General features: G+C 35.2%; 1 protein-coding gene across 1 annotated transcript in view; it reads right to left on the bottom strand.

Moving 5' to 3' along the window:
* LOC134748148 (homeobox protein homothorax) overlaps positions 1-14,992 on the bottom strand; it is a 333,582-nt gene that overhangs the window by 297,322 nt on the left and 21,268 nt on the right. The window contains exons 2-3 of the mRNA XM_063682855.1: positions 13,661-13,833; positions 8,522-8,663 (exon numbers count right to left, since the gene is read on the bottom strand). Of these exons, the coding sequence (XP_063538925.1) occupies positions 8,522-8,663; positions 13,661-13,833 (315 nt within the window). The remainder of the gene's footprint in view (positions 1-8,521; positions 8,664-13,660; positions 13,834-14,992) is intronic.

Raw genomic sequence — 14,992 nt, 5'->3', positions numbered from 1 at the left:
ACACTAATGTTTGTATAGTCGAAGTCTTCGATCGCCGTGCATCACGGTCTGCGTAGATCATGCTGCGCGCGCGCTGGGCCGTGGCTGCGTTTTTTCGACGGCGCTACTCAGCTTGTAATTAAAATCTCATTGTTACAGCCAAGTTCTTAAGCATGTGGCTTCTATCTAGTTTAATAACAGTAATAAAATTTTAAATATCATATGGGTATACTCTACAGTAAATAGGTTATAAACATTGATAGGAATATAATCAGTTTTACGAGTATTCCACTTATGTTAAAGGTTTAGCCTTAGGTATATTTATAGAAAACCAGATTGACAAGCTTTAAATTTAGACGAAGATAAACTATACAATTTTTTGCCCACAACAAAATAAATAAGTAGGTAATTTGGTTTATAAATAATGACTATGTTTTAATGTTTTTATAACACTTAACTTTTATATTATTATTTTTATTTCAAAGGGTTTTTTAAAACCACGTAACCATTTTGATATCAATAAGAAGATAACTTTCTCTGAACTTGGCCATCAACTCCCGAGCCCGCGCTCGTTAATGCTGTGCGGGTAACGTACTGTGCCAAGATTGATATGTTATTATAGCTCGAGTATGCATCGATACATTACGGCGCGCTCTGGAGGACTTGGCCTAATTTTTCAACGCTACTTTTAAAATGCGCGTGCGATTTACGTTTGATATAATGTTTGATTTTATTTATATTATTGTCCGTGGTTATAGTTTCATAGGATCCATCAGAACGATGGTCGGCGACGATGATGACTGCTACTTGGTTATGTATGTACGTGCCTACATTTATATAATTACTAGCCGATTAATCTACATTGTGCAGAAGAGAAGACTTGTTATTTATAAAATGCAACCAAAAAGAGTTTACATTCTTTCCACTATGAGCTTTAGGGTAGGTTTGACTTCCCACACCGATTCTTAAGAATTAAAACCAATCACATGTTCAATTTTTTTAATCCCATGGAAAAGTGGCAATAACATCAACTAAATGATCTAATGAAGCTATAAACTAGAAAGCACTATAGCTCCCACGTTTAAGTAGCAAGCGTGATTCCATGACAATAAAATCCGAAACGAATAAATATCCGTCTCGGCGAAAACACAAGTCAATTAACAGCTATTACAGTAATTAAATATGGAAATAGCTTATTACTGAATCGATATCTGTATCAGAACCCCATTTTTATTGCTACTTGTGTGAACTGCGCTAAAAACTAGGCAACGCAATGGGAATGGTTTTTAATTCATATAGCTGTTAATGTTGCTAGATCACGAGCGGTGTGGCCAGGGTTAAAAATTGTTTTTTATTTAATTATAAAACTAGATAACTAATTACATGGTTGTTTTTGATTATTATATTGGCATATGGTTGACGAAAATTATAACAATGATGTATGTTAATCGTCTACATTATTTTTAGTTACCTGTTTTTTTTATTGCAAAATTTGTAGCAGTTTTATTTGTTTCAACTTTCACATTTTTGCCCACAGGTCACATACATAATACTAAAGTTAAGACCAGATGCGTTTAATTACCAGCGGGTTTTGACCCCCACCACAAAAACTATCGATGCCCGCGAGCAATTATCATTCCATCATTATTCTTAATTACTTATCATTACAGTGCTCTATAAAAACCGTCTCTACCAATGACTGGAGCGCCAATTTACTATTATGTTAAGGGAATTATTAAATTTATTGGTATGGTAACAATTATAGTATCTATGGAAGATATGCTTAAGTGGGTTTCTTGGTCATATAATGGAAGAGAAGTATTTGACATAGAATATTGTTAAACCTGTTTTAAAAAGATGCAATTGTAGTAGAGGTAGAGCACATGTAACTTGTGATCAGTTGCATTAATTTAGTTTGTTCTGAAGTGTACCGTATAATTAGTAAAATGTTGTATCGCTTTGAAAAATAAAGTGACACATAGACAGAAAAGGTAGGCATAACCAAAAAAGTCTTGAGAACTGAGATTTTTTGAAATGAGAAAATGTAATCTAAAATATCGAAATCGACCGCAGCGGAGTCACCAAAAAAGAGCATATTCAAGTATTGTATATGAGTCATCAACATCATTCAAAATCGGCAGTATACTTAATGACATGATGACAACAAAAACTGACAATGTCGACGCTCTCGTCAAAACGTGGTTCAAGCATGGAATGGTGTAATATTTCTGTATTTAATTAATTAAGAAATATATTTGTGAGTGAAATATGTCTTTGCGGTTGAGCTTGTTTTATTAATTTAAGAAAAATAGTTAATATGAGAAACAATCAAACAAAACATAGCTCATAGTTACAATGCCGCATATGAACACTTTTACTGGTGTCAACGCTTCCCAATGATTACATATGTGAGAATGGAACGTATGTGACACACGTGGTCATAATTATTTTTTATTCCCACGTGGGTTAAAGTTAACTTTCGTTGGCATGATGTAATATAACGCCTAGCATGGTACGGGCATGTGATGCGGAGGGATGAAAGTCATGTGACGAGAAAGGTATTAAGAATGAATGTGGAGGGAAGTACGAGGAGAGGAAAACCGAGGAAAAGGTGGATGGACTGTGTGAAAGATGATATGAAACTAACGCAAGTGAATGATGAGATGACGGGTGACAGAGATGTATGGAAGAAAAAGACATGCTGCGCCGACCCCAAGTGAATGGGACAAGGGCAAGCGAATGATGATGATGTAATATAAAATATAGATATAGGCGAAAAAAATAATGTTCGTGTCGTGACACACAGAATAAAGCATACTAGATGAGCGCAATGATTTTACCTACATATTTATTCATTAAATAAAATTATTTCTATGTCTTTCTATAACTTTACAAATATATATCAAAGTTCATCGCCCAGATTTGTATAAAAAAATATATATATTAAGTGTGTTATTGTTAAAGTTAAAACGATTTTACGTGAAACGGAACGCGCAAGCTGTCAAATTCATAACTGTCAATCACACTTTCTCCAATATATATTATTACTAATTTTACTTATAATCATTATTTTAAGCGTGAAGTATTCACAAGTTGCTCTATATATCAATCACTCAGTCACTTAAATATATTTATAACATAGGCATCGAAAATAAACAGTTTATGATTTATTATGAGTCGTCACCGAATTTTATCTCAATGCACCCGATAAGTTTTACGATTGCAATAAAGGCTATTAACACACGTAACTAATGATAAATGGTTTATTAATTGATATCAATCGGACATTTAGTGACAGATTTTTTGTGATTGAAATGTTTTTAAGATGACAGTAATGTTGACATGTATGTTTAGTACCTATTTTCTTAAGGCGGTTCCCTGAGCCAGAAGGCGAAAAATCTCCTTATATGATCATGTTTTTCTAAGAGGCGTTGATATTCGTAGACGTGGAAAAAATATATGTAGTTCTTGACTATATTATCTTTAACAACATAGCTTCCGATACACGAATTATGACACTTCGCTCGATACAATTAATTCCCAAAGTAACCTCTAACTCGGACTTTTAATCCTACTTTACTCGGTTATTTATTATGAGATACTATAAACAAAAAAAGAAGAAAAAAACAATCTTAACATAAATAGTAATTTCATAGCTTTAGAATTTCGATATTGTAAATTGACACTTGGTGCGTATGTTCTTTCCCGTTCTTTCTTGCGAAATGTGACAAAGACAGCGGCAAACCGATGGAACGGCCTTAAGTCATAAGACAGATAACTAGATATTTTTAGAAAAAAATAAAGACCTCTTATATTATATTTACAGGCCATTATAATATAGGTTTAAAAAAGTTATATTGTTTTTTTTTTATATTCTTATTAAGTCTTATAGGATTAGAAGTACCTAGTTTTAGTATAACCCTTTTTTATTTTTTTTACTTTATTTAAACTTTATTGCACAGTATAAAATAGACAGTGACAAAAGGCGGACTTAATGTCACACGGAATCCTCTTCCAGTCAACCTTTAGGCCAAACAGAGAAGCATAGTTGGTGCGGGGTATGTAAAGAACACTAAAACTTGGTACTTAAAATTAATAGGCACAAATATAAATGTAATACATAAATCCTCCTGTCCTCTCACGAAAGTACTTATCGACCTACATGTCAGGCCCCGGAACTCCCGGACTCAATAACACAAATTAGTTTAATTTTAAGATTTTAATTTCTGAATGTTATATAAGTATAACATTACCTGTTTTAATTTTCAAATTTTCAAAATTATCGTTAGAATTAGTATATGCTTATAAATTTTTACATATCCCCTTTATACCTATATAACTTGACTCCATATTATATTTATTCGTATAAAAGATCATATAATACAAATGCATATACATATATAATCATTTTAAATTTGTAATTTTGAATTTTTGAATTTTAATCTTTTTAATTTTTATTAAAAAATTTATTTTTATGATCTAATTGTTCGTTTATTTATATTTATTTGACTTGATTTATGAATTTTGTGATTAATTATTTTTAATTATTTTTAATTCTACTTGTAAATAGTGTGTAGGTACATAATATGGACTATTTGTCTGCAATAAACGATTACAATACAATAAATATAGCTTTATAGAAAATCTTCTTTTGTCTCCAAGTAATGTATTAAGATCACTTGTGTAATATAAGTACTTCCTCAATCTACAATAAATAATAACGGTCAGTTCCATGACCAGTTATCTCAGGTCAAAAGTTGCAATATAACAACTATAAATACCATTTACTTCCAATAATTACAGTACAATGAAGTCTTTGACTGATAACGATTCAATAATATTGGTAATAAAGGGAAATTTCATATCATTACGACTATACAAAGTCACTTCCGCCAGGATTGATATTAAAACCTCTTTCGTCAAGTGAAGACGTTGGTTCGTTGGCTGCCACCGCAATACGTCAACGCTTATTGTGTTTCGAAAAAAAAAACACTTGCGGTAATAAAAATTGACAATATTACACGGTTTTGATACTTTTGATTGTTGGTTCTACTGATTGCCGGTTCTACGGAAACGATTGTAAAATTACTCAATTTGAACGTTTTATTGTTATTCAAATGATACGTGTTAGTTTGTTTCGGCTTGTCATGTTATTACTGTTATTGGGTAAATGTTATGGTTAAAACCGCTTTCTACGATGATTTTATACTTTCGCTTTTTTAACAAAAAAATTCTCAGGGGTAATAACAGTGGCAACACCATTGTTCGATTTATAAACTTTTAAAAACCGGTGACATTCACCTGACGGCTGTTTTTCAATTCTGTTTTTACAAAAACTGGCTTTAGACGACATCTTGCCTCGCTAAAAAACCAGCAATTCAATTCGCTCCGGCGAGAAACTCACGAGTTATGATAATTAAAATAAAAACGCGTCGGATCGATTATGTCCCACTGATACGAAACTTAATTTAGTTGACGATAAAATTTGCGTACAAACAAGCATAGAGCTAAACGATTACAGCTTGAACCCTGAACAATCGATACTGAAACGCCTACAGCAATCCGATCCGATTTGATTTTACCGTTACTAATTACGCCTAAGACTTATTAAAGCATTACTGTAAGAAATTGCAGCTAGTGATTTACAGCCGCCATTTTGCGCGACATTTTAATATGCCAATGCGTTCGCGCGCTTTTTACTTTTTTTTTAATCGTGATGGGACGGCAGGTGCGTTCACAAAGTTATTCCGGCCAGTGTTCTGCAGAGTAATTTCGGGCAGTGAATGGACGCTGTGTATGGAATGGAAATTGGGGAAGCATGGATTTTTATTACGGATTTTCGGTCCGCCGTAAGGTTTTTTCGTGGAAATATGAAATCGAATTATTGGCGGATACGATACTCGGCGCGTGGAATTTTTAACCTATCGTGTCTGAAAAATTCCTTTTTCTGGGGGCCGATTTTTGAATTTCGACCGCTCGATTTCGTGTATTTCATTCAAGAATATCTCCACAACTAGGCATTCAAATTCTACTAATAGAATTAAAGAGGAGTTGTCAATACTACTAGATTCCCAATTTCTATCGCTAGTAATTTAAAAATTTGCATTTCGATGTTTTCCACCGATTTTCGAGTGGCGAAATCGAGCGATCGTAATTCAAAAATCGCCTCCCTGAGCTAGGTTTTAGTTTCATTAAAAAACAAAAAGCTTTTTTAGTTAACGTGTTTTTTTTTTATGTCTATCGGAAATTTCAAAGGAAGGTATTTATGCATTGAACTGGAGATAAGGGTAAAGAAAACTTTCATTTATAAAAATTGTTTATGGCCAGATACAGCATAGATATTAGCAATTATTTACTACGCATGGTCAAGTCAACTAACAGGCAGCCTAGCTGAGATGATCTTATCGGCATTGGCTAGGTAATGTTACTGTACTAGTGCAACTATGTTGCCTGTAGTCGTATCATTTTAAACATTGATACTATTTTTAGACAGAGACAGCTATGACGGCGAAGGGGAGAGACGGCTTTGGACAGAGTAGCATGGCGGTCTTTGGTGTCGGAGGCCAAGATCCACTTCGGGTCGTTGCGCCACAGCAGTAAGTACTATTTTTATATTTTTATAACATGAAGCGTATTCTGATTGTCTATACAGGTTATTAATTCTCTTTGTTATGGATACGATCTGTTAGTGTCAAAAGTGACCAACTAGAACCGTCACTTTTGGCACTGACAGAATATGGCAATAACAAATCCAGATCAAATTCATAAGCCGTATTACAATCAGAAATATCAGAATACGCCTCCAGACTCATATCGGATAATTTAAATTCTAATGGAAGGTATTTTGTAGTAAAATTGAAACTATTCGTTAGTTTTACTGGCTATTTTCGAATTAAAACGCATTAAAGTAGACATTCGAGTAATCGTCACTCTCCCAATACATACATGTCATCTTTAACCTCGTAAGGCCCAATGTGCATTACAATGTACACTCTGTTTCAATCTAATTTGAACCTTACACTAACTGAATTAAGTAGCATTTCTTTTGTTTTATATTTTTCTAAATCAAACGAAAGTCACCCTAATCTTCTATACAACAAGGTTCAAATTAAAAATAGGGAAACTTTGTATGGTGGGCCTTACAAGGTTAAAGTTAAGTCATTGTCAATAGTTGGTAGCAGGGTGTCATCTATTGGGCAATAGAGCATTTGCTTTACATTCATGCTCGAATATGCAAAAGCGATAGAAAGGGAGACGAATATGCAAGAGCGATAGAGAGGGAGATAACGAATTTTCGATCTTGGCGGCAGCCCTCTGGTGTCATTTAAAGTCAACTCCTAATGGCTCTAGGCTATCTATGACTGAACTTTAAGCTAGAAACTAGATATCTTTACGATATTTAATAACTGAAGATCGCAATTCGGAATCCACTTACATTAGAGCGAATCTGAAGACTTGAAGGTATCCTAAAAAGATCTTTATTCTTGTAGCTGTAAGAGTCTTTTTTGCTGGCATGGATGTTGATGTAATGTGATCCGAACCCGACGTGACCACGATTTACACCTTATCTGATTGGTCATACGTAATGGTCTTTATTTATCTTTTCAGCTATTTTTCCTTGAAATCAGTATATTTAAATTAACAATTTAGATGTTGCCAGTTTTCCATTTTTTTTATTAAGCTCTGCAGTTAACATATTGACCTTCCCTCATGCACAAATATCGCTAATGTTTTTTTAATAAAACTACCCAAATATGGTTTACAAGCTCCCAACTATAGGGTAGGGTAGGAAACAGTGGCTCAGCTCGAACAGTCGCCCCAATATCGCCTCTATCATCTTGGAATTAGGTTGAGAGCCACTGTACCCGGCTATTTTTCCGAGCCACTGTTTCCTACTCTACCTCCAAAATTAATTATAACATCGTCGTTCAGGTGTTCTTATTTGAATTTTGTGGTTCTAAGGAAAAAATATTCATAGATAGCAGAAAAAACTAAAACAAAACCAAAAAGAGCATTGGCATTGAAGAAAGGAAGAATCACATATCGAAATTGTATAGTATAGTTGTAGTATTGGACTATATAGACTACATAGTTGGGTTGTTTTACAGTATATGTATGTATGTATGTATATACTTTATTGTATATAAAAAATAACAACACGAAAAACACAGTCACAGAAAAAATTAAACACAACAAGGCGAACTTATCCCTGTATGGGATCTCTTCCAGTTAACCTTTGAGGAAATGAGTTTAACCAAAAGTAACGACGAATAACAAACAAAAACAACAGCCTACCCTTGATGTCTACCGTTCTCCAACTCTCCCTCAATTGCTCAAAGGTTAACTGGAAGAGATCCCTGAAAGGGATAAGTTCGCCCTTGTACAAAGGATGCGTTTTTCTCTTGTTTTATGTTTCTTTTTGTACAATAAAGAGTTTTACTACTACTACAACTGTGTACAATCAAGTTTATATGCCTTTCTATCACTCTGGCATATTGGAGCTTGGAGCTATGAAAAAGTCCTCAGTGAATAGTGTAAGTACCTGTTTGCTGAAGACAGCGATGTCCTCATTAAAAGACTCTGAGGAGCAGACGTCGCCGCCGGCCACGCCGGGGTCGCGCGGGGTGCACGTCGCCAGCTCGCACTTCTCGAAGATCAGCGCCAGCAGGGGAAATAGGGGGTGCCTGGAACAGGTTGCCAATTAGTCAGCTTATAATTTTGCTATAATGCTGGTTTCACACGGGAGCAGGATAGATCAGTAGTGGACAGAACAGTACGTCAATGTGGAAGAGACCGTCTACGTTGCTCTTTCGTCGCTTCTAACTGTTGCGTTTATACACATATTTCACTTTTATTTTATACTACGTCGGTGGCAATCAAGCATACGGCCCGCCTGATGGTAAGCAGTTACCGTAGCCTATGGACGCCTGCAACACCGGAGATATTACACGCGCGTTGCCGACCCTTTAAAAACCTGAGAGTCAAGGTGAGGCATTGGCAGTTAGCCTACATAAGGTTAGTAGAGCAGAGGACCGACGCTCTTTCTTTCTGACTGTGCCTGAGCGACGTAAGTATACAAATACAAGTTCTTGCCCTGTGACAGTCTTCTTAACCAACAATTTTCTATGCCGGTCTTCGCCACGATGACACACAATTTGAACGTGCTGGTCGAGGAAGAAGACTACCAGGGCAGCAATAAAAGCAGGACAGTTAATAGCTAGCCCGTCTATTTTTTTCGGGGCAAACGCCTTCCCTCACCACATTTATTAGCTAGCCATACACGCACGGATTTGCCCGTCGGATCTGCCTGAAAGATGTGTCTGGCGGACACATCCGTCAATGTGTGGCGAGAAATAGATACAGATGGGCAGCGGACGGGCATCCGGCGGACAAATCTGTGTCTATTTCTCGCCACACATTGACGGATGTGCCCGCCAGACATATCTTTCAGGCAGATCCGACGGGCAAATCCGTGCGTGTATGGCTAGCTTTATCGACAGCCCCGCAACGGTGAGCATGGGTAGTGTAGTTCTCGATGGAAGCTTAGGTAGTTTGTGTGCTATGAATATTATTACAAATACCACTTCAATAATCATAAATTGAGTTTAACTATTAGCTATAGCTTAACAGGAAAGTTTTCTGAGTATTACTTCTCTGGTCAACGCAAAAAGTGTCCCAAACTTGAGCCTTAAATCCTTAATAAATCTTCATCTTAACTTTAAAAGCGAATCAAAGCCACACCCTTCACGCTCTTCAGTCGCGGCAAATCTTATAAATTCAAACAATAGGATAATTGAGTGCGCGAGTGAGATGAGATGCAGATTGTGATGAGACGTGCTGCCGATATCATCTAGTGTCTTGGATGTGGGGTCCCAGTGTCAGCGACACAGTCACATTGTTGGCTAAAATTGTTCGAAGAAGACTGATCCAAACCACAAATATAAAAGGAGTTTATGTATACCTAAATTTTTAGGGTTCCGTAACCAAAGAGTAAAAAACGGGACCCTATTACTATGACTCCGTTGCCCGTCCGTCCGTCTGTCTGTCCGTCTGTCACCAGGCTGTATCCCATGAACAGTGATAGCTAGACAGCTGAAATATTCCCACGTGATGTACATATTTCTGTTGCCGCTATAACAACAAATACTGAAAACAGAATAAAATTAATATTTAAGTGGGGCTCCCACACAACAAACGTGATTTTTTTGCCGTTTTTTGCGTAATGATACGGAACCCTTCGTGCGCGAGTCCGACTCGCACTTTTTTATATTTACATATTTTTGTTCTCGCATATTTAGAATGCTATGGCGTACGCGCATAATAATTGACCTAAATAGCTATCTAGTGAGAGATGAAATAGCTAGTAATGTTTCATCAATATTCAATACATCGATATCATTGAAAGCAATCTTTACGGCATTTTTACTATGTGAAAATTGCGTAAAATTTATTCCTTGCAAGCAAAAAATTATGTAATTAATCTAAAAACTAACTCTCAAGCATTTCAAGCTTAAAAAATTACTTTTACGATTACGATAAAAAAATAGTAAATACTGGCGCGAACATCTTTAAATCAAAGTGACAACGATTTACGAGCGCTATGGAAGTTTATAGCAGAAAATTAAAAGTCGGAATATGAAAATACACCACGTATTATTAGCCATTATCATAATACGCGGTTATTGTACTCACACGGTTACGCATCTACGCACAAAACACAAAAAATGGCGTAAAACAAATAAAATACAGTACTTGAAAGTGTAAGAAAGATATAAAAAAAGGTGACCTTTAAATACGCCACAGCTCGTATTTACGGCGGGAAATTAAAAATATTCATTGTTTATAGTCGGTTAGATTTATTCCAACATGGATGCATCGGGGCGTTGAGTTATGAATACTTTAATGTCATAAAATCCGTGGTTTATGGTTTTATATACTTACATGTAATAAAAATAAAGAAACCTAGAAACGTAAAACAGCGTTTTAATTAAAATTTGACCTAGATCCGATTTGATACATTTTTGTTTAAGATTATTTCTAGAAAACTAACAAAAATAAACAGTATTTATTTTAATGATGCTTTGACAGCAACAATCGTTTGAAAGGAATTCTCAATAATTTTCATTCATAACGTCAAGTAGGTATGTACTTAAATTGGCAATTATAGCAATAAACGTATATGTGATGAAAAATCACAACAAAATTCCTTTCAACTAACTGATATTTTATATTTAATTTTTAACTTGATGTTAAGATCACAATTCTATGGAACAAAATGGCGGCTAACGAAATTCGCTGTCACTGGCTCCCGCCCTCTGTTGACAACTTTTGGTCTGATAAAACTAAGCTCCTTGTAATGGAGTAAGTGGCAGAGGTCGCGCCTCTGACTGATACGATCTCATCACGACTATGAAACGCAAATTTTGACCAAACATTGTTTAGTCTAATGTCTTTTCCGAGTTTAGGTGGAAATTTAATGGGGCTAAAAGTTTTTTAGCGATAAAGGAAAGATTGTTTTTTTTTTATTAGGCCCCAACTACAAAGTACCTATCTGACAAGAGTACAATATTGATTCTTAAAGTAAACTGTATTTTTGAATGGTCTGTTCAATATTCTTATCGAGAAATAGTCATTAGAAAGCTAAGAGAATCTGACTGCTTTCAGTCTAAAACTATTTAAATTCCAACGGATAACTCTTTCCGATTACTATTTATATTTTCACACGCTAAGCCACAAATAACAACTATAAATAACAAATATCATTAAAAATTAAAATCGGAATAAATTTTCCTATTTATCTCGTCCATAAATTAACAGTATCGACTCGTGCGCAGCTGTTAATGTCACTGCTGATAGCTGCTGTTAGAGCCATCAATGTCCTAATATGTCACATTATTTACGTTGTTAGGCTGCTGGTTATATTTGTATTAATATACATTCGTTTTCTAAACAGTAATAAATGTCGTGTAGGTGAAGATTGAAAAAGTCACAAATATGTAACTCTTAAGGTAAGGGAGGAAGCTGTTAAATGATAAAGAACGCATGACAGACGGAAATGACAAAGAAAGAAGGTATAAACGTAAAAGTGGACACTTCATAAAAACATGTTGATCGAGTTCATAAATAACATCAACAACGAAATCGAAGCAAGGAATTGAAATCCATCGTTAGGCTTGAGATCAACTAAAGGAAAAGCAATCACGTATAAGTACAGGGAAGTCAAGAAGTGTGCAAACAGAATCAGACGAAAAGACTTGCTCGTTCTCTCACTTATACCGGCAAGTATAATTCATACAGTTGTAAAACTGGTGGAAGCAATCATAATAAGTTTCGTTTTTACACAGTTTCAATGTAAATTACTCAATTCATAAATTGTTTCATTTTATTGTATTCTCCTATTATATTATTTGATTGTTATTTTCCTACTTGACGATCATAATATAAATTCGTATAGATTAGTGTAAAATAATTTATATTATAATTTAATATTATGAAATTAATAAATCTAAATATAAATCTATCGTGTTCAATAAAAGCACATTTTACCCATTCATAATTGTATGAACTTGAATAAGAAAAAAATCGAAAATTTTGGCATAATAATAACAAACAAAGATTATGACGTATCACACTATCAGATAACCCTCTGAGCGCCACGATACGGATCCATAATTATGTCTATATCAGGTAATAACTGATAGTGCGTGTCGTCACGATTGGAGAGTGCTAGTTCGAAGAATAAATGCTGATGTGGCTGGTGGAAAATTGAAACTAGACAACCATGTCAATTGCTTAGCAGAAGTCATAATGAATTATGACGAAGATAAAGACTACTTTATAAAAAAAACACATGAATGAAAAGGAAATGAGGGAATGCACCTAAAAGATACTGTATCAACGCAAATAAATAATTTCTGATTTCGGATTTCTTCATTTCGTAATAAATAAGATGTTCTGAAGAACAGCAATATAGTAGAAGATTTATCTTAGGGTAGCAAACATTCCAATGTTACCTCATGCATTAAATCAAATGTAAATATGAAACCCAGGATCGACTCTCTATCCAAAAACCTTTTTTTATTGCGTATATGGACTGCTTGAATGTGTAAAATAATGTTGTTCAGTATAAGCATAGAGTAACTTATACAAGAGCGGTACTGTCATAGTAAATTTTGTAACCCCAGTAAATTCACTGCCATCTGTCGACACACTTTAAAACTAAAATTGAAGATTTGTAAAAATACGATAAAATGTATTTAAATATAGATAAATGATTTTTTTTATTTGCATTAATTATTTTGATGATTTTGACCCATGTTCTTTCACTGATATGCGTTAAAATTGTTAAATAACAAACGAAACCGTCAACGCCATCTATACGACTGTAGGCCAAAACTAGTAGTGCCCTCTGAACGAGAATCAAATTTTCTTGATTTTCGAGACACGTTTTTTCCTTAGACTGTATCCATCTATTACGGAGTTATATCTATCTTTGGTATAAGTAAAAAAATGGGTCCCAATAAAGTACCCTGAGGTACTCTTAACTTCTATACACTTAAGCCTGAAGTGTATAGTATAGAAGTTAGGAGCCTTAAGCATGCTTTAGGATGTAGGAAATATATAGAAGAGTTTACCAGCTCATCAAAAATATAGAAACATCACACGTTACCACCGGACTCACCCGTATATTGCGTCCTTGTCTCTCTTATGGACGAGCGGCTCGCCAGGCAGCGCGTGCGCGGGCGCCGCCGGCGGGGGGTAGTGGACCGCGGGTAGGTGGGGGTGCGTCAGTCTGTGCTCGTGGTACATCGCGCCCCCCTCCATGTAACCACCCCCGTGGAGGCCCTCGTCGTACTGCAAGAAAATTAAGGTTATGATAGGATATAATACTAGGGTTTCATGAGGAAGGCAAGAAATCGGCCAGGATCGGCACTACATATTGTAGTACGTACAGTAGCCATCAGATATATCGGAGCGGCCAAGGTGCTCAAAAATATCTGAACACGCACTCTAACGCCTTGACAATAGAGGCGTGTTCAGATATTTGTGAGAGCCTCGGCCGCTCCGATATATCTGATGGCGACTATACGTAACGACCATCAGTCTAAAATTATACAATTTTGAATCTGACTCATAGGAGGCTTTGATAATACAGTATTTTCTAACAAAAAATTATGAAAAACCAACAGTCTAGTTACAGTTTCGTATTTTAAGATATTAGCTTTTGTGGTCAGATCATACTACGGGGTACGGCTGCTCAAAGAATGACGTGAGTAGTAGTGACTTAAATTGCTGGTTCTGATTTTTGTGGAGTCACTGCACACCTGTCTATAACCGTTTAAAGAATGACAAGAAATATTCTATTATTTAGAATTACAAGAGGAATATAAGTAACATCATACTGAATATTCTTCGTCACATAACATTGTCATATTTAAAAATCTTGATAATGTTCATCAAAAACCAATAACCTATTTTGCAAAGAAACAAGTCATCGCGTCTAAAGGCTACAAACCAGAACAAACCCCTTCACCTCTCCTTCTATTTAAGTGCCCAAAAAAGGGACAAAACATAATCCTTTTACACCTCTCTTACAATTAAAATGTTTTAAGTTGTCCAAAAAGAACGAAAAGCACTGAATATTCATTAAAATAGCCGAGTCATCGACCGATGGCTATCTACCATCAATTAAACTTGCTTAAGCTTTTAAAATATATTCCCTTAAGATTACGGGGCTTGAAAGAATATTTGACAGGCCACTTAGTGCCACTTTTGTCTTTCAAGTAATTGTAATTAATTGAGATAACCTCTATTTTACAAACAAATTTTGTATGTTCAAACTTTTCACATATAGCCCAAACAATAATGGATTTACGAACAAGAGAACACGCTTCGAAAACTCCACAAAATTGAGATGTGTATTGGCTTAAAGGACTTGCATCCAGGCCATAATTGTTAAAAAAAATTGAGATATGTATCATCTTAAAATGTTCCAAACCGCACGTAGCATGTA

The sequence above is a fragment of the Cydia strobilella genome, chromosome 16 (assembly GCF_947568885.1).
Source record: "Cydia strobilella chromosome 16, ilCydStro3.1, whole genome shotgun sequence".
In the NCBI taxonomy this organism is placed as follows: Eukaryota; Metazoa; Arthropoda; class Insecta; order Lepidoptera; family Tortricidae; genus Cydia; species Cydia strobilella.
The sequence above is the reverse complement of the archived record's forward strand: the minus strand, read 5'-3'. Positions and strand labels throughout refer to the sequence as shown.